The 27,546-nt window shown below is 42.2% G+C and overlaps 1 protein-coding gene across 3 annotated transcripts in view; it reads right to left on the bottom strand.

Moving 5' to 3' along the window:
* Nucleotides 1-27,546, bottom strand: part of STK10 (serine/threonine kinase 10) — a 113,480-nt gene that overhangs the window by 2,484 nt on the left and 83,450 nt on the right. For all 3 annotated transcript variants that reach the window (XM_061616885.1, XM_061616884.1, XM_061616883.1), the window contains exons 8-18: nt 25,501-25,635; nt 22,078-22,662; nt 20,222-20,352; nt 17,844-17,967; nt 9,028-9,207; nt 6,313-6,405; nt 5,998-6,127; nt 4,798-4,922; nt 1,916-2,104; nt 1,098-1,223; nt 365-478 (exon numbers count right to left, since the gene is read on the bottom strand). In XM_061616885.1, coding sequence (XP_061472869.1) covers nt 365-478; nt 1,098-1,223; nt 1,916-2,104; nt 4,798-4,922; nt 5,998-6,127; nt 6,313-6,405; nt 9,028-9,207; nt 17,844-17,967; nt 20,222-20,352; nt 22,078-22,662; nt 25,501-25,635 — 1,932 coding nt within the window. The remainder of the gene's footprint in view (nt 1-364; nt 479-1,097; nt 1,224-1,915; nt 2,105-4,797; nt 4,923-5,997; nt 6,128-6,312; nt 6,406-9,027; nt 9,208-17,843; nt 17,968-20,221; nt 20,353-22,077; nt 22,663-25,500; nt 25,636-27,546) is intronic.

The raw sequence follows: 27,546 nt of genomic DNA, 5'->3' as shown, positions 1-27,546 counted from the left end.
TTTCAAATTAACCTGCAAAAATTCAGATATAGGTTCCCCTATTTCAACACTCCTCTTCCAAATCCTTATTTATTTGATTTCATTTATGAATCACTTCCTAGGAAACATCTCAAAGTGATGTAACAATAAAAAAACAAAAACCATATATAAAACAATTTCCTATATAAAAACAATTTCAAATCCAATTCAGATACAAATTGGGATAAAAATTACTGTTAGCATTTTATTAAAATACAAAGTGTTTTGCCAGAATATTTGATTTGGCAAACTGATCTGAAATTCAAAAGTTCAATATTAAATTTTAGGGGGAAAACCCCAAAATTTCAAATGGTGTGTCAAGTTTTATTCCAACTTTAGTGGTCACCTTCTTTCGTGGCCTCAGCTTATCCCGCCAGTCCTTCAAGTTCAGATTGTGGTTTTCATCCAAAGCTTTTAGTTTCTGGGTCTCATGTTCAACTAAGAGATGACACTTCTCATTCTAGACAGATTTAAAACATCAAAAGAAAGGTGAATTAGAAAGCTTCTGCAGAGTAAAAAGACTAATACCAAGTCCACCATCCCTGCCAACTTGATTATAAGCCAAACACGACGCTCCAGGATCAGGAAGGAACAAGGTTAAGACACATCTTTCACAACGTGCAATGAAAGACTAATTGTTTCTAAGGTCATTTCAGAAACTCTGTGTGTCTGCTTAATTCAGAGCTAGGAAGTGTCAGACGTAGACTGTTGGACTTGGGAGATCAGACTTCAAATATCTCCTCAGCCATGAGGTTCATTGAGTAGCTTTGGAAAATTCACTCTCTGAAAGGCTAACATACCTCACAGAGTTGTGCAGATTAAATAGGATAAGCCCCATATATACCAATTTTACTCTTTGGAGGAAGAATAGGATACAAAAGGTCATAAAATGGTAGAAATAAAAAGACAGCCAGGATTATTTTCCATTTTTGTTCAGGATTTTGTTGTGAGATAGTATGAGCCACCTTTTCAGAACAGATGACAAACTTCTGTATGAGCCAAGATACTGGCATGCCACACTCCTCCCTCAGTCTAACTCATGGATATATAAAGCTGAACCAAAGCTGGTATTAAGTTACCTGTAACTGCTGGAGTTCATTCATGTTGCTCTCGCACTGGGCACTCATATCCTTCATCTGCACATCATGTTTCTGCTGCTGCTGCAATCGCTCAACTTTCTGCCTTTTTTCCTCTTGCTGTGCAAACTGTAACAGAAGGGAGCACCCACCACAACCACCACGATTGTAATTGTTGTTGATTGCCAGACTATGTTTACAGAAGTTGAAAAAATGGCTTCCTATAATTTTTAACATATCAGGAGCTAGGATGCTGCACAGCAAAGACACGGAAGGTCACCAGTGTGAAAACAATTTCTTCTCAGTGAAATCTGCCCTCACTCAGCTATTGCGCTAGTAGGAAGACTCTTAGACTCATGTACTCCTTTGATATCTGTTTGTGTGAATATCCCTGACCTGTCAATATGATCTGATTTCACTCTACCTTACATTAAGTTGCACCGCAGGTGTCAGAGCGAAGCAGGGCAAAGCTGTGACCTTCCCACCCTTTCATAAAACCATACAAGTATTGCAGAAAGGTTGCTTAGGCCACCCACTGTTTGAAGTCTTCTGGTAATATTAACTTGTATTTTATTTAGCATTGAAGTTTAAAATGTCAGTGATACGAGATGGAGCTAAAGAAATATCTGTCAACAGCCTGGGTCAAGCGGCTTCTGGCAGTGTGTGCTGTTGAGTAGTAAGGGACCCTTTGTGTACAGTCAACAATCCTCCTTTTCATTACTCTCTTGCAGGGATCCCAAATACAACGCAAGGTCTATAATCAAATCTTTCCAGCAAGGTTGCTAGTGCTATCCTTCCCCACCCCCCTCAGCAAACTTCACCTGTTTTATCTTCTCCCGCTGTTCTGAGGCACTTCCACTGGAATTAATATGGAGACTCTTCTTATACATGGCCATGCGGGTCTTCCCTTCACTCCTCTGGATTTTTGGGAGCCGGGTTTTCTCTTGCTGCTGCCGAATTTTCAGCTGCTCCATCATTCGCTGGTTATACCTTTGCATTTGCTCACGCTCCTGGAATAGCAACAGCCGGTGGGGGGCGGGGGGAAGACAAGTCAAAAAAAGAAATGCTACAAGTTACACCTAAAAGATGACTTTAGATATTTGCCTAGGGTTATATTCAACAGACCATAGAAGGATAGCGCAGGTGTAGCTTGAAGAAAACAAAGCTAATGCAGCTAGTCCTATGAAAGTTCACTATGGCTCACTCCAGGGGCACAACCACAGAAAAACCAACTGAAACGTAACAGGTATTTCCACATGAGCCCTATGGAGGCCTTCACTGCACGAGGGACAGTGTGGGAGCACGTTCATTGGCCCAACCCCCTCTGCTGCTTTTCTCTTGCTCTGTTCTGTCCCAAATGTTGGAAGGGTAAGCTCTGCAACGGGAAGCTGGCTCTACACATGCAGGCTCCATGCCCAGTTTAGAACAGTGACTGCACAGGGTTCTAGACTGCGCAGTAAGCCTCTACAAGTACAGCAGGCTCCCTGCTACAGATGTTCAGCTTCAACTCATGGAAGATGGTAGGGCTGGGCCTCCAGGAATGCAAGCGTTTCTCCCCTGACATGCAGTTCTAGCTGCACTGGAGTGGGGGGCGGGTGTAAATACCTAAACAGGTCTATGGAGGCAGCTTCACAAAGAGCCCATAACGTATGGGCTAATCATTGGCACATCAGGCAACAAATGTGTGGGGAACCTTTGGCTGAACTACAACTCCCATCAGCCCCAGCATGCAGGGCCAATGGGCAGGAATGATGGCAGTTGTAGTTCACCAACATCTGAAGGGCTAAAGGTTCCCCATATCTGATGTAAAGAGTCTCTATCACCAATGTCAGTGACTATCAGGAATGTTTTGCAACGGCTTGAGAATGGCCCACATAGTAAGCAGCCTAAAACATTATAGTTCACTCCACACCTAAAACTGCCACCATGCCAAAGCATAATGTGAATTTCCTCCATATAGACACTGCAGCATTTGAGTCAACTACAGGGAAAATAGGCTGTCCTGATCCATGATATAAAATGCAACAAAATGCCAAATGGTACTGTATAATTTGCCACAGAGGCAAAATAATGCTAGAAGTGTAAGAGTTGGATCTAATGTTGTTATATCCTTCCCTGAAGTCAATTGGCTTCAAAGACTCTCCTCTGCCAAACTTGCTCACTATTGCTTTCCTAGAGTTATGAGTAACTAAATTAAAAAAGTCTGACAGTGTCAGACTAGGACCTAGGAGACCCAGGTTCAAATCCTCACTTTGCTATGGCACTCACTGGGTTACTTTGGGCAGGTCATTGCCTCTCAGCCTAACCTACCTCACAGGGTTGTTGTGAGGATAAAACCGTATGGGGAAGGAGGAGGGAGAAAGAAGAATCATGTACATGGCCTTGCGTTCCTTGATAGAAAAGCAGAGGAGAAATATAAAGAAAAATATTTTCCTTACAACATTAGCATGTTGGATATTTTCTGGAAGGATCTCAGTGTGCTCATTGCCTTGAAATCAGTATAAGTACACGCTGCTTCTGCTGCTAATGCAAAGTATACAGACAGTACAGAGAAAGGAACCTAAACGATAACAGTAAAGCAACCTTGCAAACCCTCAGGTTATCAGAGATGGAGGTCTGTATAAGATCAATAATTTTATTCACAGTTCCCTTACCTTATGGTCTACCTCTGGCAAATCTAACCTTTTGTCTTTTAAGAAACTCCATTTCACCTTTAAGCATCTATTTAAAACGCCACTGCTGAGACTATTTTTTCCCTCTAGCTCCTCGCTTTAACAGATACCAGTCTTGCTTTGCCCATTTCTCAAAGTATGGAGTGGCTCCCCTCCAAAAGGCTGTCTTTTTTATATAATATCAAGCCCTGCTTGTCCTCTTTCAGCCTTCACATTAAGTCTGTAGAGAAGTACTTCCAAACAGACACTGGACAGGCAGCAGCCATACCCAGGAGCTGGCAGTGGGGAGGGGCAGCACAATGGACCTGGCCTCATAGCAGCAGCGTCATGCCATGTATCAGGACAGTGTGGAGTTGGGCAGGACGGTGCTGAGGTTGAGCCAGTTTGGGCACATTAGCAGAGCCAATCTGGCGCTCCCACTGGTGTGCCCAAACTGGCCTGATCTCACTGTTGCACTGCCCTGGTACATGGCAGTTATGCTGCTGACGGTGGCTAGGTCTGGAGTGCTGCTCCTCCCTGCCACCACTCTTGGCCCACCCAAAACCTCTTCATATCTTTCTGGCTCTTTTTGCCTCCTTGCTCCTCTAGAGCAACCTTTGCCAACCTGGTGCTCTTCAGATGTTGGGGGACTACATCTCCCATCAGCATGGCTGTGCTGGCTGGGGCTGATGGAAGTTGTAATCCAAAACATATGGGGGACACTAGGATGATGAAGCCTGCCCTAAAGTTCAAAACTGTACTCCTATAATAGACAGTGATTATTTCCTCTTTGGATTTACTATGTCCGACTGCACTGGTGGCGGTAAGCATTCACAGTACTCTCTCCCATGGGCTCTTAGGAACACCCATTACAGTTTCAAGTCTTCGCCATGTCCCACCATCACACCAAACCAAGCATGCAAGCAAGCAGCAGGGAGGCCATTTTGCGTAAACCTACTAAAAATCTTTTTAGAGCAACCTCATGCTTTGCTCATCTGTAGGAAGCATTAGAGTTTTGTTTTGTTTTTAAAATGAAACTTAAGCTCTGCTACCTTCTCATGCTTTCGGAGCAGCTCATGCCTCTGTAGGAAGTACTGATCTTTTAACTGCTGTTTAAGAAGCTGGTGTTTCTCCTGAAGGTGGTGCTCTTCCAGCTCCCAGATTGTGGCTTCCCGGTCTGAGAAAGCCAAGACAAAATGTATAAATGGCATATGCTCATTACATACTTCACTAAAAAGAGAGAGGAAAATAGGCAAAAAATTATCAATAACAAAAAGAAGATAAAGGGGCTTCCAATTACTATTTTTTTCTTTTACTTTCCAAACACAATCCCTCTGCTTAACCAAATACTACAGGAAAACATGTGTAAAGTGAGCAGACCAACCTATTACCTATCTAAGTTGTACTTTTTTTTTCTTTTGGCAGAAGGGTTGGGACACGCAAAACAGGGCCATGCCCTGACTTAAGATAAGGTAGTGACATCGCCACCTTTGTTAACTATTTTTTTTAAGTAAAAGTTGGGGTAAAGGAGGAAAAAAGCAAAGGAGAGTGGGGCATAGTACACAAGAAGGAGAAAAAGGGAAAGTTCCACAGAATAAATAAAGTCTGTCCTCAGGCTCAGTTTCCTCCCCTTCTCTTTATACCTTTTATACCCATGCGACTGCTAGTGCTACCATGTCTGTACTTAAGGGCTGAAATGATAAGAAAGGCAGGATTTCCTTTTGGCAGAGGTGCAGGAGGGAAAAAATAAGGATGTGTAAGGCATAGAAAGGAGGCTGAAGAATCCGTATAGTTACAGACAAGCTCCATACTTTTTCCATTCCAAGGACTGTGGCTACAAGCTCTTGCAAGAATTGCAACTTGAGACTTTCTTGGTTGCTCTCCCTAAAACATTTTCAAGATTAAAACATTGTTCATTACTATTAGTACTACTGAACACTTGGACAGGACACGGCATGCTTTTCATTACTGCATTTGACAGTTTGTATCCTGCTCACGTATAGCCATGCCAGTACTCTTTTGAAGGGAACTGCTAGTTTCAAATGAAACCACATTCTTCCATGTTTGCTTTCTCTCCATCCACATTATTCTACACCAACCTGGTGCCCTCCAGATGTTCTGAACGATAACTCCCATCAGCCCCAGCTAGCATGCCCAGAGGAAACTGTAGTCCAGCAACAGCTGGAAGGCACCAAGTTGGAGAAAGCAGTTCCATCCCTGCCCCCCCTTTTTAAAAAAAGGCATTCTCTCACCTCTCATAAGTTGCTGTTTTTTGTTGAGGCACTCTCGCTCCTTGTCACAGATCTCTTTCCGATTTTGGGCTGTGATATTCCTCATGGCCTGCTCCAGATCCGCAGACTGTTTGGCTTCAAACTCTTGCTCCTGGAAGTAGTGAAATGATTGCACTTCTTGGAATAATGCAGAGTCAATCTGTGTGTGTGTGGGGGGGGGGATGGATGGATGTCCTCCACCCAAAAATACTCATCCTGATTACTAAGAGATAGGGAATCAAAGACTATCAACATGGGTCTTTGCCACACCATCAACAAATTATCTCCAGAGCTTACCATGACTTGCTTTTTTTGTACAAATTCCTCCATCTTCGTTTTCATGGCCCCCTTGCGCTGTTGTCGTGGGAGCTTTTCAGTGTCGCTCTTAAGCTTGAAAATAAAGAGGCAAACAAAAGTTCTTACTTTTCAGATATTCAGTCTGGTCCAATTTCTTGGCAAAAGAGATTTCTTGTGTTGGCTGCTTTACCTAGTGGTTTGAATTCTCCAGTTTTATGCTGAGCTTATTCTGTCACTTCTTTAACTCTCTTCCATTCCATCTTCCTCTGTCTTTCTGTTACTCAGTCCTAGCCTTTTATTTCTGTGTGGTTGCAGTTGTTTGTACTGGTATTATGCCTCCAACATCCTTCTCTTACAGCATAATTCTGTAGAAGCTAATTCACAACAGGGGCGGGGAATCTCAGTCCCAGGAACTGAATGTGGCCCTTGAGGTCTGTCTCTGGCCCTGGGTATTCTCCAGGCCATGCCCCCTCTCCACCCTGGCCACACCCTCCCCACCCTCTTTGACTGCTTTTGCCTGGATGGAATGTGTTCTTGAATGGTGGCAATGCCTTGTGCTTGCCTGGATTGTGAATGGACAGGTGTGTGTCTGTGTGTAGAAACCACTGACTTTTGCATGGTTGGACTGTAAACTACAAAACAAAGGTAGGAGAGTCACATCCACAGCACTGCTGATGCCTTCTGGCCCCACCCCTTTCTTCTCTGGCCACATTCCTCACTGGCATGAGAGAACACGGCCCTTGGACTGAAAAATGGCTCCCCACCACTGATTTAGAAGTAAATCCCATTGACTTCAGTGGAGCTTCCTCCAAGGTAAGGGGAGGTGAAGCATTGCTGCTTGCGGCTTCCTCTTTTCTCATTTGTATTCCCTCCCTTGTATTCTCCCTATGTCCTGCCACCACCACCCTGTTCTGAATCATGCCTCTGTCCTCTTCTATATAGTTCTTTCCCTAAAATTTAATAACTGTGTGCACCCTGAATAGAAAGTGAAATCAGAATCATTCTGTATATGCAGGACTGCTTTGTACATTATCAATAAAGGGGGGGGGGGAGAATGACAGCACATGGACTGTGTGTCATAAGCCATCGCTGACAGCTTCTTGGTAACATGTGAAATGATCTTAAGACTTGGGAAAAGCAAAAGTTGTATTCTGGCTTGCCACTTTATACTAAATTTTATATTGCTCCCATGATAGGAGTGTGAAAGTCATTGTCTTTAAGTTGCTAAATGAGCTGGGATTAGGATATCTTGGGGACCATCTCCTTTCATAAGACTTTGCTCAACAACCACCATCACTGGCTTCCCCACTGTCTGAAGTATGTAGATGGGAACATGGAATGCTCCTCAGAGGTCCCCACCTGGCTACATTTTTCCTTGGCTTTTAGTCAGCAACGAAGACATGGCTTTGCAAACAGAGGTTGGGATTGCAGGAGCTGATACCTTGTGTTAGGCTCTTACTCTAATTTCTGGCTAGTTCCTTTTTAAAAAATTCCATGTTGACAGTATTTTCATTTCTTTTTGTTTTTACAGTGTTAGCTGCCTTGTGGGTCTTTTGACAAACAGGTAGGATAGAAACCTTTTCATTACAGAGACCGTACAGCTTTAAGATATTGTTGGAATACTAGAGGCCTGAATCCATTATTGTGTCAAATTGCTATTGCCCTCTTAAATAATACTTAACATTTGTATAGCTCTTTCAAGTGTTCAAAGTACTTCACATGAAAACACTTCCAACAACCATGGAAGGTACACTGGAATTAAGAACATAAGGCCAATAGACCATCTAGCCTGATAGCACTCTTCAAGTACATGAGGTTGTCACACAGAGAAGGGCTGGGATCTCCATAGTGCAGGACATGGAATAATGGGCTCAAGTTGCAGGAAGCCATATTTCGACTGGACATCAGGAAAACCTTCCTAACTGTTAGAGCCATACGACAATGGACCCAATTACTTAGAGAGGTAGTGGGCTCTCCGACACTGGAGGCCTTCAAGAGGCAGCTGGACAGCCATCTGTCGGGAATGCTTTGATTTGGATTCCTGCATTGAGCAGGGGGTTGGACTTGATGGCCTTATAGGCCCCTTCCAACTCTACTATTCTATGATTCTAGTCCTGCATCCCTGTTCTCACAGTGGCCAACCAGTTGCCCATGGGAAACCAGCAAGCAGGACCTGCACTCTCCATCTTGCAGTTTCTAGCAAGTGGTATCTGGAAACATACTGTGTCTGATATTATTATCCCTCATTTTGCAGATGGAAAGGCTGGGGCTGAATGTGGCTTGCCTAAGGCCACCTAATAAGATCAAGACAGAGATCAAATTCAAGTCAGGTACTTCCCTGATTTGCAATTCAGTCTTGTAGCCACCTCACCATACCAAAGTATTTGATCTTCTCTTCCTTTTGTTCTTTTACCCCAACTTTTATACTTCTCTACCTCGTCCCTCACCCCGTTTCCTTTCATGCCCTTCATCCTTAGGCCCCTTCTTCACCACAGGCTTCTATTTTGCTGCTCACTGTGTGCTCTGCTCCCTTTCTTCAGTAGCCCTAAATCTTGCCTCTCTTTCCCCAGTTCCTTTCTCTTGCACAGCTTGTCTGTGACATAAGAGCATCTCAGCCAATAGCAGCAGAAGGGCTGAGAGGGGTTTCAGATAGCCCCCCCCCAATTAATCCTAAAATTTCACTGTGTCAGATTTTGGCCTACAATCAACCATTACCTCCTTCTTCTTTTGCTTCAGCTGCTCTTGAAATTTAACAAGCTCCCGTTCCTGCTCAGTACGGATATGCTTGGCCTCTTCACGCCGGCGCAGTGTGTGATCTTGCTCCATCTTTTCAATCTGTTGCTTCTGCTGACGTTCTAGATTTTCTAGTTCTGTGTCATAGAATTTCTTCTTTGTCTATATATGACCAAAAAGGACATTCAGAGTTATACTCAGTTGAGCGCCTTGAATACATTAGTACTTTTTATCATTCAGTAATAAAATGTACTGTGAGGACACAACAAATGGGTTCTACCTATAAACTCTTGAATGTATCCAAACCTTAATCTGAAGCATTCTTCTTATTCCATATGTAAGCATTAGCAGTTTGAAATATTGAAGCCATATTGCCTGGGCTTGATGTGACTTCAGAGTCTCTTTTCTCGTATGAGCCCCTCGCCCCCCTCATCTGTCACAGTAATCAGGAGAGGCCCTACTTAGGACCCCTACCATAGGAAGCTGCCTTATACTAAATCAGAACAAACACAAAAAATGGTAAGCATCCAAGTAAAACGAGAAAAAAAGAGTGAAAATAAATCACAAGATGGTATAAGTAGTTTATTTTATCAAAGAGCCCAATGTGTTTCAGCTGTATAAACCTCAAGCCTTTATCAGGGGCTGAAAAGGTAGGGAACAATACATCGAAAAAAGACCTTATCTTAAAAACAAAATATTGCAAAGATTAAATATTAAAAATAGATTTCTACTTACTTAGTTCAAACAAGGGATATATATCTCACAGATAACATAACAACATAAAGAGCCTGCTGGATCAGGCCAGAGGCCCATCTAGTTCAGCATCCTGTTTTCATAGTGTCCAACCGGAAGCCCAAGGGAAGCTTGCAAGCAGGACCTGAGCATGAGAGCACTCTCCCCTCCTGTGGTTTCCAACAACTGGCAAGTCATAGAGTCTTTGATAATGCCTAAATTACTGTCCAAAGGCTTTAATTTTTTATACTTTATGAGAAATGATAATCAGGTGTTGTTGACACAAACTAAGGACTTCAGGTTTTTCCTTTTAGGGTTGATGTGGCAAAAAGGAAGAAAGGGAGTGAGGGAATATCTACAAATTTCTTGGTTTTACAAATGAGGAAGCAAATCCAGTTCCTCATTTAAGCCACAAGGTGTCAAGTGTTTTTAATTTCAATATCCATTCTACCTCTTTGTTTAATAAAACCTTTTTTTTCATCTGTATGCACAACTTCTAGGGTCCACAGTTGTACATCCCTTAAATTTAATTAATAAATAAATATAATTAAATGAAATGGCTGACTAAGAAGCTCCCAGTTTTTGATATTGCTCAGGCACTCTCCTATTTTTTTTCTAGAGAGTGGTTTCTAACCTTTATGAGTATGGGACCCCCCCTTGTAAGCTCAAACTTTTTTGTGCCCCCCCCATGCTAATTGTAATTTTATTCTCTGTTAATTGAAAAAATGGTGTGTGGCAAAATCATCTCTCTAAATATCCCTTTGCATCAAAAGCTCCTTGCAGACAAGGTGGTGTTGCTTTCTTTTCTTAATGCAAAGTTCCAATCAAACTGGTATCCTCCTCCCCCCCCCACAGTCTGAAGATGTACAATCCTGTCTCCCAAAACCAGTGGGTTACAGTGTTGGACTAAAAACCAGGTTGAAATCCTCACCCAGCCATGAAGCCCACTGGGTGACCTTGGACCAGACACAGTCTCTCAGCCTGATCTATCTCATAGGGTTGGTGTAAGGATAAAATGGAAAGGGGGACACACCATGTGCACTACCTTGAGCAACTTTGAGGAAAGGTGGAATATAAATGCAATAATAAATAAATAAATAAATACATTTCTGCTGCACTACCAGGATCCCAACCTCAGCCAACCTGCTGAGCTTTTTATCTTTTTCTTTTAAATAATAATCAAGAAGCAGTAATGTGTTAGTGATGGGGATGCTAGATTGTGCACTGCAGACAACAAGATGCATAGATTGAGGAGGGGGGTTAGTGCTTTTAGGCCTTGGGATGATCATCAGAAGTGATGACTTGGTGGGTGTGCACTTGGGGAATGAAAGCAGAGCAGAAGACAGATCCGCACGCGCACACACACAAAAACATACCTGCCCCTCCTGCAAGCATCTGCAGGCATGCAGGCATTCAGGCACGTTGGGGGGGGAAGCCCTCAACTGCTGCAGCATCTTGGAGAGAAAGATTGGGGGGGTGGAGTGTAGGTGGAAGAAAGGAGGGATGCTGGCACACACACTTAGCCTCAGTGATGGGGGGGTGAGCAAGTCCTGCACTTCCTCACTGCTTCTTGGCTCTGTCTGGGCTGAAGGTGAGATCTGGGTGGTCTCGCAAATAAGAATAATTTTTAAAAGGAGGTGGCAGTGAAGCAGGAGCCAAGAAAGGCAGGCAGGCTGGCTGCCAAGAAGGAAGGGGCCAAACAGCCTTTCTTTGCAGCCATGCTTCTTTTTGCTTCATAAAAAGCCCTCTCCTCTCATTCTGAGCAAGGGCATTGTCAGCAGTGGCAGTGCAAGGAGACAGGAGTTGGTGAAAACAATCCCCTCTTCTTCCTGGTAGCTCCGCTCTCAGACTCCTTTGGCGTCTGCCACGTGTTTTATGGTCAGATGTCTGCCCTCAGTGCACCTGAAAGATGCTCTGCCGCTTCAGCAGAAGTCCTCCCCTCTTGTTTGGAGCAAGGGGAAGGTGTCATCTGAAGCAGCAGTGGGGAGCTGACAGCAGCCAGAGACGGAAGATTTAAAAAAAAAACAATTTATTTACTGTTTTTGCCCCCCCCAGATTCCTTCATGGCCCCAGGGGGGTCCCCAGGTTGGAAACCACTGTTCTAGAGGTTTTACCCACATGCATCTTTTTTGCAATTACATTGTATTACATTAATGGCACAGGCTGTGGTACAGGTGGAAAAATGCTTCAGAGTGTATATTTCATTACTGGTATGATTCACAAATTCTATAATCTTACAGGTATATTTGCAGTATATCTGCCACCCTGGGCTCCTGCTGGGAGGAAGGAAGGATATAAATCAAATAAAAAATAAAAATAAAATATACATGGTGCCCACATGGATAACAACCTGTGGGACCATTTCTTCCTGGTAGCACTTAAGAATGTGATTGTCTCAGGTCCCTGAATTCACTTCTTACTGATGTATCCTTGATGTTTCTCATTCTCCTGAAATAAATTATAGGTTTTTCCTGGCAACCAGGAATATGTCTTACAATGTGCCAGAATGTTTTACACTGCTTTGTATGCTATTAGTCACATGATTAAACACGAAACTGCAATTTAAATGCTGGGAGGGTACTTTAATTTGTTTTTTCAGGCAATCGGTCTGTGCTACCCCTGCAGCTTTTAAAAAGTTATTAGCACTTATATTTTTAAGATAACCCCTGTCAAGTAATTGATTACTCAATATAATTTTCTTTACTGTCAAATTCAAAAAGTTGATATCATATATTGAAAATCAAACTGAGTATTTTCATTTTTAGAGTTTATCCACTCAAAAAACATTTTACCTCTGTACCCCTCCAGATTAAAAAAAATATTATCTATGTACTGCCACCTTTTCACTAGTTGTTCTGCAAAACAATTATCATAATATCTCATGGGAATTATATCATTTTCAAAAGTTCCATATATAGATTAGCCATTTCATGAGCCACGGCCACTCCTTTCATTTACAATAAAACAAACTGTAACATTTAAGAGTTTTTACACATAGCTATTTCTTCTAATAGGCTCAAGAAATGGGTAGGAGGGTGTTTTGCTATTCTCCTATCTAATGTACAGTTTATAGTGTCCAAGGTCTCATCCTGGGGTATACTGGTATAAAGGGATCTCACATCCATAGTCACTAAAACAGCCTTTTCCTCTATTTTAATGGAATGTAGTTTGTTAATGATATCTGTTGAGTCCTGTATATAAGATGGAATGAGAGATACATATACAATATTTTAAAAAATAATTCACAAATTGTGAGAGAGGCGCTACAATGGAATCTCATCCTAAGATAATAGGGTGACCTGTTACCCGTTTGAGAATCTTAGCCAAAGTATAAAATACTGGTATCCTAAAATTGTTATTTAGTAAAAACCTGTATTTCCCACATGAAATGTACCCCAAAGTGAAACCCTCTTCAAGAGTGATATTGGTTTATTTAATGATGTCATTTGTATGATTTTTTTGGACATACCTCATATGCTGTTCTAGCAGACAATTGTTGGAAAATCTCATTTTTATAATCATTGTTATCTTGGATCACTATAGCACCCCCTTTCTGGTTTATCAGCTTCTTTGATAACAACAGAAGAGTCCCTGGACAAGTTTTTTACTATACACATTGTACTCTATAGTTCATATTGTTCCAAGGAGATGATTTTGTTGTCTCAATTTTATCTAAATCCTGAAGTACCAATCTTTCAAAAGTTTGTATGGCAGGCCTATAGGACTGGGAGTTATACATGTAGATGAAGCTCTAAATCTTACTCTTGAATCCGTGAATTTAGACACAGTTTCCCATAAAAGTGAGGCTGTCTTATTTTCTGAAAAACCGAAACAAGTCAAGCCTGACCTCTACAGGATTGCATTTAGGAGTCAGCACAAAGGAAACACCTCATTCCAGAACCTGGTATTCTGGACTCTTTAACAGTGGCTCTCCAGTATTTCAGGCACGGAGCATTCTCAGCGTTACCAGGATTGAACCTTGGACCTTCTGCATACACAGCAGATGCTCTGCCACTGAGCTATGGCCCTTCTGCCATGTGAGGTAAGATTAGTGATAGATCATGTCAGGGCTTTTTCAGTAGTGGCCTCTGCCCTTTGGAATTCATTACCTAGGGGAACTTTCCTAACCTTTCTGAAACAACTTTCTAAATAATAAATTCAGGTGGAAGGACCAAAACCATGTTTAATGAAATGTTAACGTGATTTTGGGTTGTATCCAATGTAGCGGTTAGTCACAGACTCTTCAGGATAAGGATTTCCTCTTGTGCAATGGGAATGGCCCCTTTTCATTCCCCTGCACTCCCCAATGTTCCCCCAACCTTCTGGAGCAGATTTGACATGGGTGTGGGGTTCACACAGGGGGAGAAGAGGGGGAAATTCCCATTGTGCAACCAGAAATCCTTGCACTGACTGAACATGTTAGTTGAATATGGCCCTATTTTAAAAAGTAAGGTTATGAATGAAGCTTTTGTGAACATTATTTGCAAAAAAAGTTAATTCATGAAAAATGCTAGATGCTTTAATTGAATCTGCTACTGTTCCTTTTCATGCCATGCTTTTTAATGTATTTTTACACTGCCTCTGATGTAAACAGCTACCTCTGACAACCTGATGACAGTGACCTAGAAATGGAAAAGAATACTAACAAGCTGCAATAGGCTTCTAGTTTTCCCATACGTAGGCCGGGAAGCCGAGCAGGAACTTGATGTGTGGCAGGAGGGAATTTTTGACACACACCTGGATCTCCAAGACAGCACTGCCTTCTTACACATTTAACAGCAGAGATGCCTTGAGGGCAATTCGATGAAATGGCTGCACCTGCTTACAAGCTGTGGCTAAAGCAGAAGCAGCATGGGAAAGAATGTCTGCCTGCCTTTTCCTCATAGCAGAAGAAATGTCTGCACACCAGCATTATTTGAACCAATGCACAGAATTTTGGCAGAGTTTTACAAGCACATTTGGGCTAAATCAATTCAGTGAGAACACTCTGCCTTGCAATATGCACTACTCACTCTGGTTTAAATATTTTTCCCCTTGCCATACCACAGTGCCTCTATAGCTATATGCACTTTCTCCAATACCATTCATACCTTCAGAAAACCTTCTTCCCAAGAGAGAACTTAGAGAAGGATGAAAAATGGAAACATTTTTCAAACATGCTGAGGCTTTAGTACAATAGAATCAGTTAACAGAATAGAAATGCAATTGTGTGGATCACACATTAAATTGCTGCAGATTGAGCTACTGATATAATGAACTCCACTTTAAATGAATATTGGAAAGGAGCAGAGTCAAACCACTGGTCCATTTAGCTCAGTATTGTCTGCATCAGGGTCATCAACCTTTTTGGACCAGAGGGCACATTTCAAATTTTGACAGAGTGCTGGGGAACCAGTCACAATATGGCTGCCATGGAGATGTGGCATAATTCAAAATGGCTGCCATGAGGGTACGGCATAACAGAAAATTAGAGAGTAGTCATGGTGAAGCTTTTCCCATAATTGTATTTCCATACCAGTAGAGGCTTGACCTGTTGAATATCTGCCTACCATACAGCTGTTAAAGGCACAAGAACCGTTTTCCCCCAATGCCAACCCTAAACCAAAGCCTAGGCTGCCATCCTGTACCCACTTACCTGGAGGTAAGTACCATGAGACACAAAGAGATTTACTTCTGAGTAAACATGCATACTATTGTATTGCAAGTTAACTATACAGTGAATTCTTAATGAGTCCCTGATCTTTAGCTCCTGCTAAGCAGGATACATACCTAAGCCTCTTTGCAAAGTTTTGACATTTGCCTTTTGGGGGGAGGGGGCTTCTTTAACATTCACCCACAGTAGTATTTGCAGAAAATAATTTCTAGGCACTACCTAATCTCAGTTAAACTCAGCACAAGAAAGATGTGTTCAGGTTGCTAGAGAAAAAAGAAGGGCAAACTATTGAGATTTCAAGGACCAGGGGGAAAAAAGTAAAAAGAAGGGAAAATGCACTAAAGGGAGGAGAAAACAGCCACTCCTTAGGGCTCCAGGGATTCCTTTTGTCTGGTGTCCAAACAACTCATTTATAAATCACAGCTCTGACTTCACTCATTGGCTAATAACACTGACAGGCAGGAGCCGCCAGGCTGGCTCATTTCATATAAATTGCTTTGAAAGGTATCTGCACATTTTGCTCCATAACCTACTTTTTAGGAGGGCTAGAGAGACTTCCTTTAAAAAAAAAGAAAGAAAGCTTGGATTCTGGGCTACTAGCTGTGGATGCCATTGAAAGCCTTTGTGGGTGCCAATGTTGCCCATAGGCAACATGTTAGCAGATCCTGGTCTACAGTGACTAATAAATTCTCTCTAGTAAAGAGTAGCAGAGCCTTAGCTACTGTCTGAGTTTCCCTTAACTGGAACACAGTATGTTACGTTGATGGGGTGCTTTTGACTTGTGTGTGGGTTTTTTGGCAAGGGCCCACCTCAGCCCCAGAAAAGCTCTATCTGTTACCTTCTAAGGGTGGCTGAGTGGTGCATCTACTGCTATGGCTCCTTAAAAGCCTTACAGCTTGTTGCAATTTACTCTCCTCCACTGTTGTACATCTCTTGTCATTCGTTAATAGTATGCCTTGGGGTGGGGAGGTGCTGGCTCCAGCAGTTCTTAAAATATGCAAAACTCGTACATGTTGTAGAAAACTGAGGCAGAACTCTCCCTCCCCCACGTGCCCTCACTGATAAGCAGAAACAAAAATCAGGAATACCGGGATAAGAGAATTCTGAGAATTGTTAGGTATGTTTGGAGATCTATAGGGGGCGTACAACACTAGTTTTGGAAGTGCTATATTGCAGTTTTGAGCAAGTGTCTACTTATTTTTGAGGGGATACCATAAAAGATCACAGAATGCTAGATTTGAACACATATAGGAATAAGAGAAACTGTTCCTGAATTAAAACCATGACAAATTTGCATTGTCACCTCATCCTGTCAGGCTTAACACAGGAAGAAATCACTTTGAAGCATCCAGCCTATGCTTAACTTTTCTCTGCAGGAATGCTATAAAAATGGCTTCACATATGTTGATTTTAAATCCAGCCAAGAAGAAAAGTAACACTTATGCGACAGAGAAAGAGAGACTATCACAACAATACGTTCTGCTCAAAGGCCCCAGAAAGTAAACCAGTACACATCTATTTCTGAGAAAGAAAAAAAATGGCTTAAGTTTTTTTTAAAAAAAGGGATATATTTAAAGCTGAAGAAGATTCACACAGTGCATAGTTACTATGGAATTTGCTCCCAGAGGAGGCAGTGATGGCCACCAACTTGGATGGCTTTAAAAGAGGATTAGACAGATACATGGAGGGTAAAGCTACCAGTGCCTATTAGCCATAATGGCTATGTTCTGCTTCTATGGTTGGAGGCAGCATGCTTATGAATACCAGTTGCTGGAAAATGCAGGAGGGGAGAGTGCTCTTGTGCTCAGGTCCTGCTTGTGGGCTTCCCATGGGCAACTGGTTGGCCACTATGAGAAGAGGATGCTGAAGTAGATGGGCCAGTGGCCTGATCCAGCAGGCTCTTCTTCTGTTCTTATTCACATAGGATATTAAGGTATTTTTTGTTTCCACAGCATTTCTCTTTGCCCTCTCAAAAAGTCGGCCTTTCACCCTTACAATACACGAATAGTCAAGGTGAGGCCACTTTTTTGGTTGAGTAAGGGCCACCTTGCTTTGGAAGCACTGCTGCAAAGAGAAGGTCTTGTGCCACAAGAGAAGCACCAGAGCAGTGCCAATGCCAGACACGATGGAAAGGTCCACTTAGAACAGCCCTTCCCCTTGCCACACAGCTTTTACAACACCTATGCCCCATCATACAGGGGAAAAGGTGGCCATCCTGCCAATAGTCCTCTAAGGAAGTGAAGACAGTCTCACTCCTAGTGGTTAGTATTCTGTCTAGTCTGGCTAACAGGTTAAACAACATATTTCTTGCCAATTGCAAGTCCTTCCTATCCCCCACCACCTCCCACCAGCTTCTCGCCTGCCGTGTGAATAAAAGGGAGGGAAACAAATCCAGCTCCTCTTCCCTACTTACGTTCATCTCCTGTTCAAAGCGCTTCAGCATTTGCTCTAGCTGCAGCTGATGCTTGCAAGTCAGCTGGGTCTGGTTCCGGTGCTCCTCTTTCTGAAGCAGACGCAACTCCCGCAGCTCCTGGCGCCTATGGGGTTAAAGCAGAGGAGAAGTTCAGGAATGGAGGACCAGCTTCCACTGTGCTGCCTCTGAAAGCCAAAAGGGAGGAAGAGGAGAAGTACAATCCATGCTAAAATAAACACAATAAGGTCCAAACGAGCGTGATGGCCCCTCATGTTCCAAGTGTCAGAAACTTTGCTTTAGGGAGTTGCTGTCTCCTTGTGTCACAGTTACACCTCACACTACTTGTCCCTTTCAAGCAGGATATGGGACGAGGTCATTTCCCTATCCTGTGGCCTTGAATCATTCACCTTCCTCACACAGTTGACCCCACAATCCCTCTCCCCTCACCCTCCCCGAGTTTATTTTTAAAATCAAGGTTTAGAAAACTGGTGTCTGTCAGACTTGCTTAGGCTGAAGATCTGACGTATCATTCTGAAAGGTATGCTTTTGCAGCTCTAAGAAGAGAAAGGCCTGAATTTGCTATCAAGACTCCTACCAGAAATTACTCTACTCCTAGGCTGATGTTCCTATAAATCCCCTAACTCAAGGAGGCTACATGTTCTCAATCTATCCTGGTGCACGTGGCGAGGTACATCCCTGAATTTCATTATTAAAATAAAGGAGGAAGTTTAAAATGTTCTTGTTCACCCAGCTGTTTTAGCAGCTGAAAGACACTGGTGCTGGCAACCTCAATATCATTAGCTATGAGGGTTTGTGACCACTTTAAAATTGTTTTTAGATGTTCTTAATGTTTTGAAATGGTTCTAGATGTTTTTAAAATGTTTTAGGTATTTTTAATTTATTTTATTTGCTACCCTGGGCTCCTTTGGGAGGAGAGTGGGAGAGAAAGAAAATGGATAAATAAAATTCTAGATCCCAATTCATATTTCCCTCTAACGTGACTGCATCCCTGCTCTGCTTTTCTAACTAAAGCTGGTACAGGGCTGAAGCACAGACTACATGGTTTGGAGGAACATAGAACATGAAGCCTACAGAGTTGCGCCCTATAATTTCCTTGGCCTTTAGTGGCTAAAGATACATGTTTTAGATGTTCTTAATGTTTTTAGATGACTGTAGTTTTAAATATGTTTTTATGTTTTTCTTTGATAGTATTGTTTTACCACTTTGGTGTTTGCCGTCTTGAGCATCTTTGGGAGAAAGGGCAGGACAGAAATAAATAATAGTTATAAATAATTTGCCCTTGCAGCACAGAAGGAGAAAGAAGGCACCTTTACATCTGGTTCCCTTAAGATAAATCATGACTTTTAATTATCCATAATATAGTCATTCAGACACACATTAAGTGCACTCACCTTAGTCTCTATTGAATTCCCAAGAAATACACTGTCTGCCGAGGGTAAGGTGTGCTACAGTAGCTATCATAAGAAAATACGAAGAGTCTGCTGGATCAGGCCACTGGCCCATCTAGTCCAGGATTTAGTTACACTAAAGCTACATCTAGATGGGTAAACTGTGTTAGTCTGAGGCTAGCAAACACAACAAAGAAAGTCTCAAGGCACCTTAAAAATAAATGGATCTATGGTGGCATAAGCTGGAGGTGAGATGGTCTCTTTTCTATGCAAGATTACGCCACAATAAATCCACTTGTCTTTGAGTTTTTACACAAAAGGCTTGCTGGCCCACTTCCAGTGCAAACTCACAGGTCAGTTTTTATATCAAATATGCCAAGAAGCAACTAAGTTGGGATCTGTGCAGCAGACCAGAGCAATTCGAAAAACAGCCATTGTCCTAGCACAAGGTTTTAGGAGCAGTGCTGCTGCCAGGTTCTCAGACCACCCCGTCCTTGATTTGTACCTGGACTGCTCAGTCCCATCATTCACCATATCAGTGCTGTGACCCTGGTAATACAGAGAAAGCCTATGACTGTGGATAGTCATACCACTAAGCAGAACAATCATTAGAAGTGTTGTTGTTTTTTAAATGGAGCAAAACAGCTGCACCTTGACCAATGTAACTAATGGGTTGTTATATACGTTATATAGAAACAAACCTTGGTTTGTACACTCAGAGAGCCTGGAGTGGCCACAATTCCTTGTTATTAGTAATGAAGCTATGTTTTTACAGATCTGTCACATTCATACAGTATGTCACATTTTTAGCTGCACTAACTATATAATGTGTGATGAGGCCCTAGGGTAAACACAGTTTCCTAAATCTCTATGAAGACAGTTTTGTCTATCCCTTTCACTATCTTCTGAGAAACTTCTGGTGCATGCAACATCCCTCCTCCCCTGCAACAAAACAGATTTTCAGCTTGCCTGAGGAATCTCATCTCTTCATCTTTCTTTTCATCTTCGCTGATGATTTTCGAGGTGGTGACGCTCACTTCTACTCCATCCACAACGAATCTCCTGGTGCGTTTCAGTGTCATCTTCTGCATTTTTGCATCCTATGCATCAGTCAAATACTTATTACAGTCAACCAACCATTAAAGTACAAAACATAAAAAACAAAAAATCACAGCCTCAGAAGAACAAAGGTTAGAACAAGTTGGGAACAATCATAGTAGGTCTAACAGATATCACAACATTCAGATACACTGCCACCTGTTCTGTAATGGAGTTTAATTTTGGGAATGAGGAGGGTGGATAAAGCACAAAAAGGAAGATCACACTGGCAAGTAGGGGTTAGAATTTGGAAAAAAGCAGGCAGAGGCTGTTGTTAAAGACCAGCTAGTTCTCTGACCCTACCAACAGCTTGAAAACATCCCTGAAATCATGAGTACTAGAATGCCAACTTCTTCCCAACCCCCCCAAAAGAAGTCAGATTTTCAGAAGATCAGACATGCCTCCAGAGATCAAGTCCTCTGATGCACAGAATGCAACAAAGGTAACAGACGGAACATAAAAGGAGAGCAGAGAGTGTGTTCTCCCACATTTGAGCTCACTTTCATGACATCAGATGAGCATATTGCAGCTAACGAAACACTAGATAGAGCCTTCATCAGGACCAGGAGTCAAAATTCTCAGGTAGCCAACAGGGCCCCTGCACCCAGGCAGGACCCATTGCTAATGCCCAGGGAAGACCAAAAGTAGCAGCTGCTACTACTGTCTACCCAATCTGAATACTCCTCCCTCCCCCACCACAAGAAGGACTTGGCTTCCCCCAATGGGCCTCAGCCCCTCCCTCAGTGCTACACCACCACCTATGTGGTGGCAACTCTTCTCTTTCCCCTCCATCCACAACAGCCAAAACAGATGGTTGGGCTGCAGTAAGACAAGCTGTGGACCTCCCACCACTGCTGACCACATCCAGTCACTGCATCATCTCCAAGCATCACCTAATTTAAAATTTCCATATGCGTTCAAGTAATATTGTTGGCCTATATATATTGAGTGATGCCTCTGGAGGGACAGAGATGTACTGAACAATGATTTTGTCAACTTTCCAACAGCTAAAAATGATCCCCACTTCAGATACCACCTGATAAACCTGATCACTGGATATGCAGATATGCTTCAAGGTATTTCTATAAATTTGTTTTTATCAGCTTCTAAAAAGGGTAATGCACATATCTGAGTGCTACACAATGGTTCTCAACAATGATTCTCCTACTAATACAAAAAAGAATGCTGAAATCTGAAAGGAGTATATGAATTGAGTGGAAATGGGAGGATGCCCAAATATGTTCATCATTTGAAAAAGTTACCATGACCTCTTGCCACAAAGAACACCACACAGAAACCATTCAGAGGGTTTCACATATTTAAAAAGACATACATCCAATTCTACAACACCTGCATTTTTCATATTTGACAATATTTGACAGCCCTTGGTATCTCAATATGCAGTCACCATTCTAGGAAATACAGCCACAACCCCTTTACTGACCCCCAGTGCTAAAACATATCCACACCCTCTGCTGGGATAACCTATTGCTGAACACTGGAATATGGGAGGAATAAATCAGAAAAAGCAGTCATTGGCTGTTTCACCCATCAGCCAAAGATAAATTTGTTCCCTTCTGATGGATCAAGGAACGACCTTCACTAATGCTCTCCCTTTAAGTTCTGCAAAGACTAGGGAGGAAGTTTGTCAGAGTGTGAGTTAAAGAGCCACCTTATATGATGGTGGCTAAACAAAGCCTGGTTTGTTGTTGACTCCAAATTCTTACCTTCAGAGAAAGAGATCCACTGTCTCTGTTCAGGGACAGGTCAGCAGACAAGGAGACGCTGAGGTCCATGCTTTCTGAAGCAGAGGTGCTACCAGAATCAGAGTCCTGCTTTGAGCTGCCATTCTCAAACTGAGAGGAAGAATTCAAACTCCCATTGGGGAGTTTTTCTTCGGTTGGTGTTTCAAGGAGTCTGCTTTCTGGCTGGATTCCTACATTTGAATCATCTTTGCTTGCTGCTTCAGTGTCTTTATTTTGGTGGCTAATGTCCTTGTTCTCGGCTGGTTTAATGTTTTTGTTGAGTCGCAGCAAGTGGGGGCTGGTATCTGGCTTGCCTTTCACGTTGGACACATCTGTATAATCCTCAATCCCTGACAAGTTTGAATTACCTGTAGTTTTTGCTGGTGTTTTGTCATCAGCTCTTTCACCCAAAAGCTGGTTGCCTTGCCCATTTATGGCTTCTTTGACCTGCTCCAAAGGCAACTTGGGTCCATTAGCCAGAAGTGACAAGCGGTTTTCTGGCAACTTCTCTCCTTCCAAACTTAGTTGGCTTGCACCAGAGGAATCCCTCTTGTGAACATTGTGGGTCTGAGTAAAGAGAAGTTGGGGGGAGAGAAGAGAAGAATCTCATGAAATTGGAATTCTTTTGACAGGGAAAAAACCTGAGAAGTGGAACACTGAGCACATACACTAAGCGCAGCAGCCAGACTGCTGACGAGGACCAGCCAGTCAGCACATATAACACCTGTTCTGGCCCGTTTGCACTGGCTACCTATTTGTTTCCGAGCCAGATTCAAGGTGCTGGTTTTGACCTATAAAGCCTTACACGGCGTGGGACCGCAATATCTTGTGGAACGCCTCTCCCGCTATGAACCTACCCGGTCACTTCGCTCAGCATCTAAGGCCCTCCTCCGGGTACCAACCCATCGAGAAGCCCGGAGGACAGTTACTCGATCTAGGGCCTTTTCTGTAGTGGCCCCCGAACTGTGGAACAGCCTCCCCGAAGAAGTATGCCTGGCGCCTATGCTTCTATCTTTTCGGCGCCAGGTTAAGACCTGGCTATGCTCCCAGGCATTTTCAGCGTTTATGTTATAATTTTATATTTTTATTTTTTTTCTTTTGTTGCTGCCTGTGTTTATTGTTTGTTGTCTGATTTTATTGTTGACATTTTGTATTTTAACTTTTTTGTACACCGCCCAGAGAGCCACTCGCTATGGGCGGTCTATAAATGAAACAAATAAATAATAAATAAATAAAATAAGCAATCTACTTAAAATTTTTAACAGATTCTCCTCCACATATGAATATTTGTACTGCAAGGAGACCATTGAAATTTAGGACTATCAGATCATTTATTTTTTGTTTAGTTTTAAAATATTCATTTATTTAAAATATTCTATACTGCCCTTCATCACAGCTGAATTGATTCCAGAGCAGTTTACTAATTAAAAAGTCGCAATGTTAAAACACGTAAATAAAACTGTCAGATGAAACAGAACCTTCAACAAGATTTAAAAATTTGTAATTGGAGTATTGTTCTCTGAAGAGACTCTTCTGTACTGGATTCTCTGGGAGCTTTTTAAGCACAGAATGAAGACTCCCACCCTTTATATTTTGGGTGTGGGTGGATGGGATGAGGAGCAGAGGGTTGCTGTAAAAGTATTAAGACAACTAACATTTTAGAAAAAACAAAATTCTAGCCTGGTACATGCCCCGGTGCTTTTCATTTTTGTATCTGATCACCTCATGAGATGTAAGATGGCTGGTCAATAAAATGTTCTTTTTGCGAACAGCTAGAAACAGCTATCTGGTTACAGCTGACCCTTTCTAAAGGTTGAACAAAACTTTATGACAGGAGTCACAAGTCCTGTTTTAGGTCAAGCAAGTCCTGACAGTTCCCTGGCAAGGCTACGCTCTGGCTTGTTTTTAAAGAGCTCTGTCACTTCAGGCAGCTCCCACAGCCTCTGCCACGTTTGCCACCGGCTCGCTCTTTGCCATACCATAAAGCCTCTGCCACTCCTGGATTTAAGCTTCTTGCAGTAAAATCCTACACACATCTAATTTAAAAGTAAGCCCAATCGAGTTTATTTATTTATAAAAGTATTTACATACTGCCCTCTCATTAAATATCAAGGTGCTGTACAGCAATATAAAAACATCAATACTATTTCAAAGAGGATTACTTTCCAGGTAAGCGAGTGTACGGGAAAGGGGATACAGCCACTCTTCCTGAACACCCGCTTTCCCCAAAGAATTGGATTGGCATTTACTAAATGCAGCTTTAGTGAGAAAGGAAGCATTCTTTGCCTCCTTCCCATTATCGGGGCATGTGTGTGTTTGGGTTCAGGGAAACAGTGGGGCCGGTTACAGGTGTGGAACACAGAGGAGAGGTTCTGTCCCTACAGCTACAGCTTCAGTAACAAAGCTGAGCCAAAAACAAGGCCTTTTTTAGTTTTTCCCATTATTGTTGAAAAACCTCCTCTTTGTGTGATTTCAACTACCCCCTTGAAATTTTGTCTATTTTTTCATCCAAGTTCTGGACAATCAAAGGAAGTACGCAAAAGCCTCCAAGGTCTGGCTTGTTAGACTCCAGGGAACTGCCTGGTGCCTGAAGTAGTCCACATGGTTTCATTATTTTCTATACAGAAACTGGATTCCATGAAGGGTAGGGAACATGCAGAGAGCTCTCCCCTTCTCTCCCCTCCCCCCCCCCCACCGTGGGCACATCCCTTGCCCTGGTCAGAACAGATTAGATTAGAATTCTGACAACGGCTATCAACAACAGATTCAATCTTGCCTCCTGTTGATTCTGAATGGCTTCCATGAATATATATATTTTTCTATCAAATAAAGTTTTTTCTAACACTTCCTATCTGTGCAAGCCAAGCCTGACACCAGCCAGCAGGATCCAGCAAGCTGTTCATCCTTTTAGTCCCCAATGGCTCCGAGGATACTTTCCTCATGGCAAAGGAGACAGCAGATAAAGCCTTCCCCTAGGGTCGTTTTGGCCATACAGAGAGTGCTGTATGCTAACAGCCACATTTAGCATTTACTTAGAAGACGATCTTGCAAGGGGAAAGCAAAGGTGGTTGGCTTTCTGCCCATCACATTGTTTCCAGGGCTTTTGGCTGCTGTGTTAGGAGCGATCCCTCCCCACTCAAGGAGTCATTTTCCTGTCCACCTGCATGAAAAACAACAAAGTAGCTCTTCCCCTGCCTTCCCTGCAACACACACACACCAGCCTCAGGGGATGCAGGAGTCAAAGCTGCTCATCAGTTTACTTTTAGAAATCTAGCTTGCTTTAACTGTGAAAGACTTTTTATAAGGCATTCCTGGAATTTGTGTGTACCCACATGTGTGCAGGCTTGCCTTATTTCTTTAAAGAATTTTTCCTTAATGCAACCAGATAGAAAGAATGAAACTTACAGATGCACATTCTGATGAGTCATCATCTTCTCCTTCCTCTCTATTGTCTTCAATTTCCTCCATCACTTCAGCTTTTGCTTCTGCCACAAGCTCACGTAGGGCTCTGTTAGTAGTGACCTTGCAGACAAAGGGATGCTACAAACCAAGAACACATTGCCATATTTGAATAAGTACTCCTGCAGCCAACATCATGATCATAGTGGACTTCAGGATATTTCAGAACCCACTTGCAGCTGCTTGCTCCTATCCCCAAATTTATCTATCAAAGTAGACTCACGAGCAATGCAATCTATCAGCTGAGAACTATGGAGTCTGCAGTCTGTGTAGCTCTGACATGTGCATTCTAGATCAGAGATAGTAAATGTCTGTATTCTTGGGAGAAAAATATTCTCCAGAAAGCAATACAAGGGCCAGAAGGAAAACCTGACCCCTGCATGTTTTATGATGCTCAGTTTGGTTTGTAACACAGCTGTGCTTGGACATAGTTGGAGAACTGCCTGCAAAACCCAAAAAGAAAAAAAAATGGAAAGATGTGGCATATCTGTCTCTCACAACTTTGGGAACCATTATCTCTCTTACACAAGTGAAACTCTGGGCAGGAGTTTTAAAACACCTTAATTAAAATTGGGTGGGATTGCTGTGAGGCAAGCCAAAATGCACCGTCATGGATCATACCCAATCCATGGGCAAAAGTTAGATATCACTGCTCTTGAGCATGGGAGTCACTATAATAAAAAAGTCATAAGCCCCCAGAGACCATTACATTGCTTGCACAAGAAAAATGTTCCCATGAGCAACACAAGCCACTGAAAGTAACATGATCTGGTTCTCAGGAGCCCCACCTGTTCTGTACCAAGGACGCTTTTGTAGGTACAAACGTTAACTGACGACACTAACAATCTTATATACCAACTAAGCAGTGTAGTACCTCAAGTCATGTTGGCACATTTACCTTGGTTCAAATATCATTTTCCCGTCACAGAGGAACAGGTACATGGTAGACCTACATCAGACACATAACTGAGGCCTGGGAGGAAGCCCCATTCAACTTCATGAGGCTTATTTCAGAGGAGACATTCATAAGATTGCACACTTAATGTGCAACACAGGCACTTTGTGTGCAGGCCCAATTTAAGAACACAGGAAGCTGCCTTATACCAAGTCAGACCTACTGGCCCATCTAGCTCAGTACTGTTTATACTGACGCAGCAGCTCTACAAGGTGTCAGGCAGGGAGTTTCTCCTAGCCCTACCAGAAGATGTTGAAGATTGAACCTGGGACCTTCTTCATGCAAGGCAGATGCTCTACCACTGAGCTACATCCATTCCTATTCGGTGTTATATTCTCAATTACCGGATACTGAGCGAGCGATCATCAACAAATTACGCCACTTAATTCAGCGTCTCGTGGACATAAATCCGGACATGAGTTCCTCCGAAAAAAACTCCTCTTCATCCCTATTTGTTCCAGAATTACCCCTATCCAAGTCAGCACAAACTGCAACTAAGAAGGTAGCCTCATATAAGTCATCTGGTCCAATTTTTGTGGACGATACAGGTTCTTTAAATCGAATTAAGGAATTACATTGACACTCTTTTTCTACAATAACACCTCTTTATGGATCACTAACATTATTTTCTAATAATCGAACAGCATCGCTCTCTTTTTTTTTTTACAATAATTTTTATTCAAATTTTCATAAAACAAACAAAACAAAATCATAAAATATTCAAAGACAAAAAACAAAACAAAACAAAAATGATTAAACAAAAAAATAAAATGTTGACTTCCCATTTGTCGCAGATCAGTTATAGGTCTACAATATATAACAATCCTGTCTCTTAAATTATATTATAAAATCACTTTCCTCCAGTAGTTATCTTAATTAATCATCAAATCTCATAAACATTACTTTATTCTTTCCACAAAAAGTCAAAGAGAGGTTTCAATTCTTTAAGAAATATATCTATCAATTTTTCTCCAAATAAACATGTCGATTAACCCATCTCGTTAATAATAATAATAATCTTATTGTCATAACCATAG

Source organism: Rhineura floridana, chromosome 3 (assembly GCF_030035675.1).
Source record: "Rhineura floridana isolate rRhiFlo1 chromosome 3, rRhiFlo1.hap2, whole genome shotgun sequence".
Classification (NCBI taxonomy): Eukaryota; Metazoa; Chordata; class Lepidosauria; order Squamata; family Rhineuridae; genus Rhineura; species Rhineura floridana.
The sequence above is the reverse complement of the archived record's forward strand: the minus strand, read 5'-3'. Positions and strand labels throughout refer to the sequence as shown.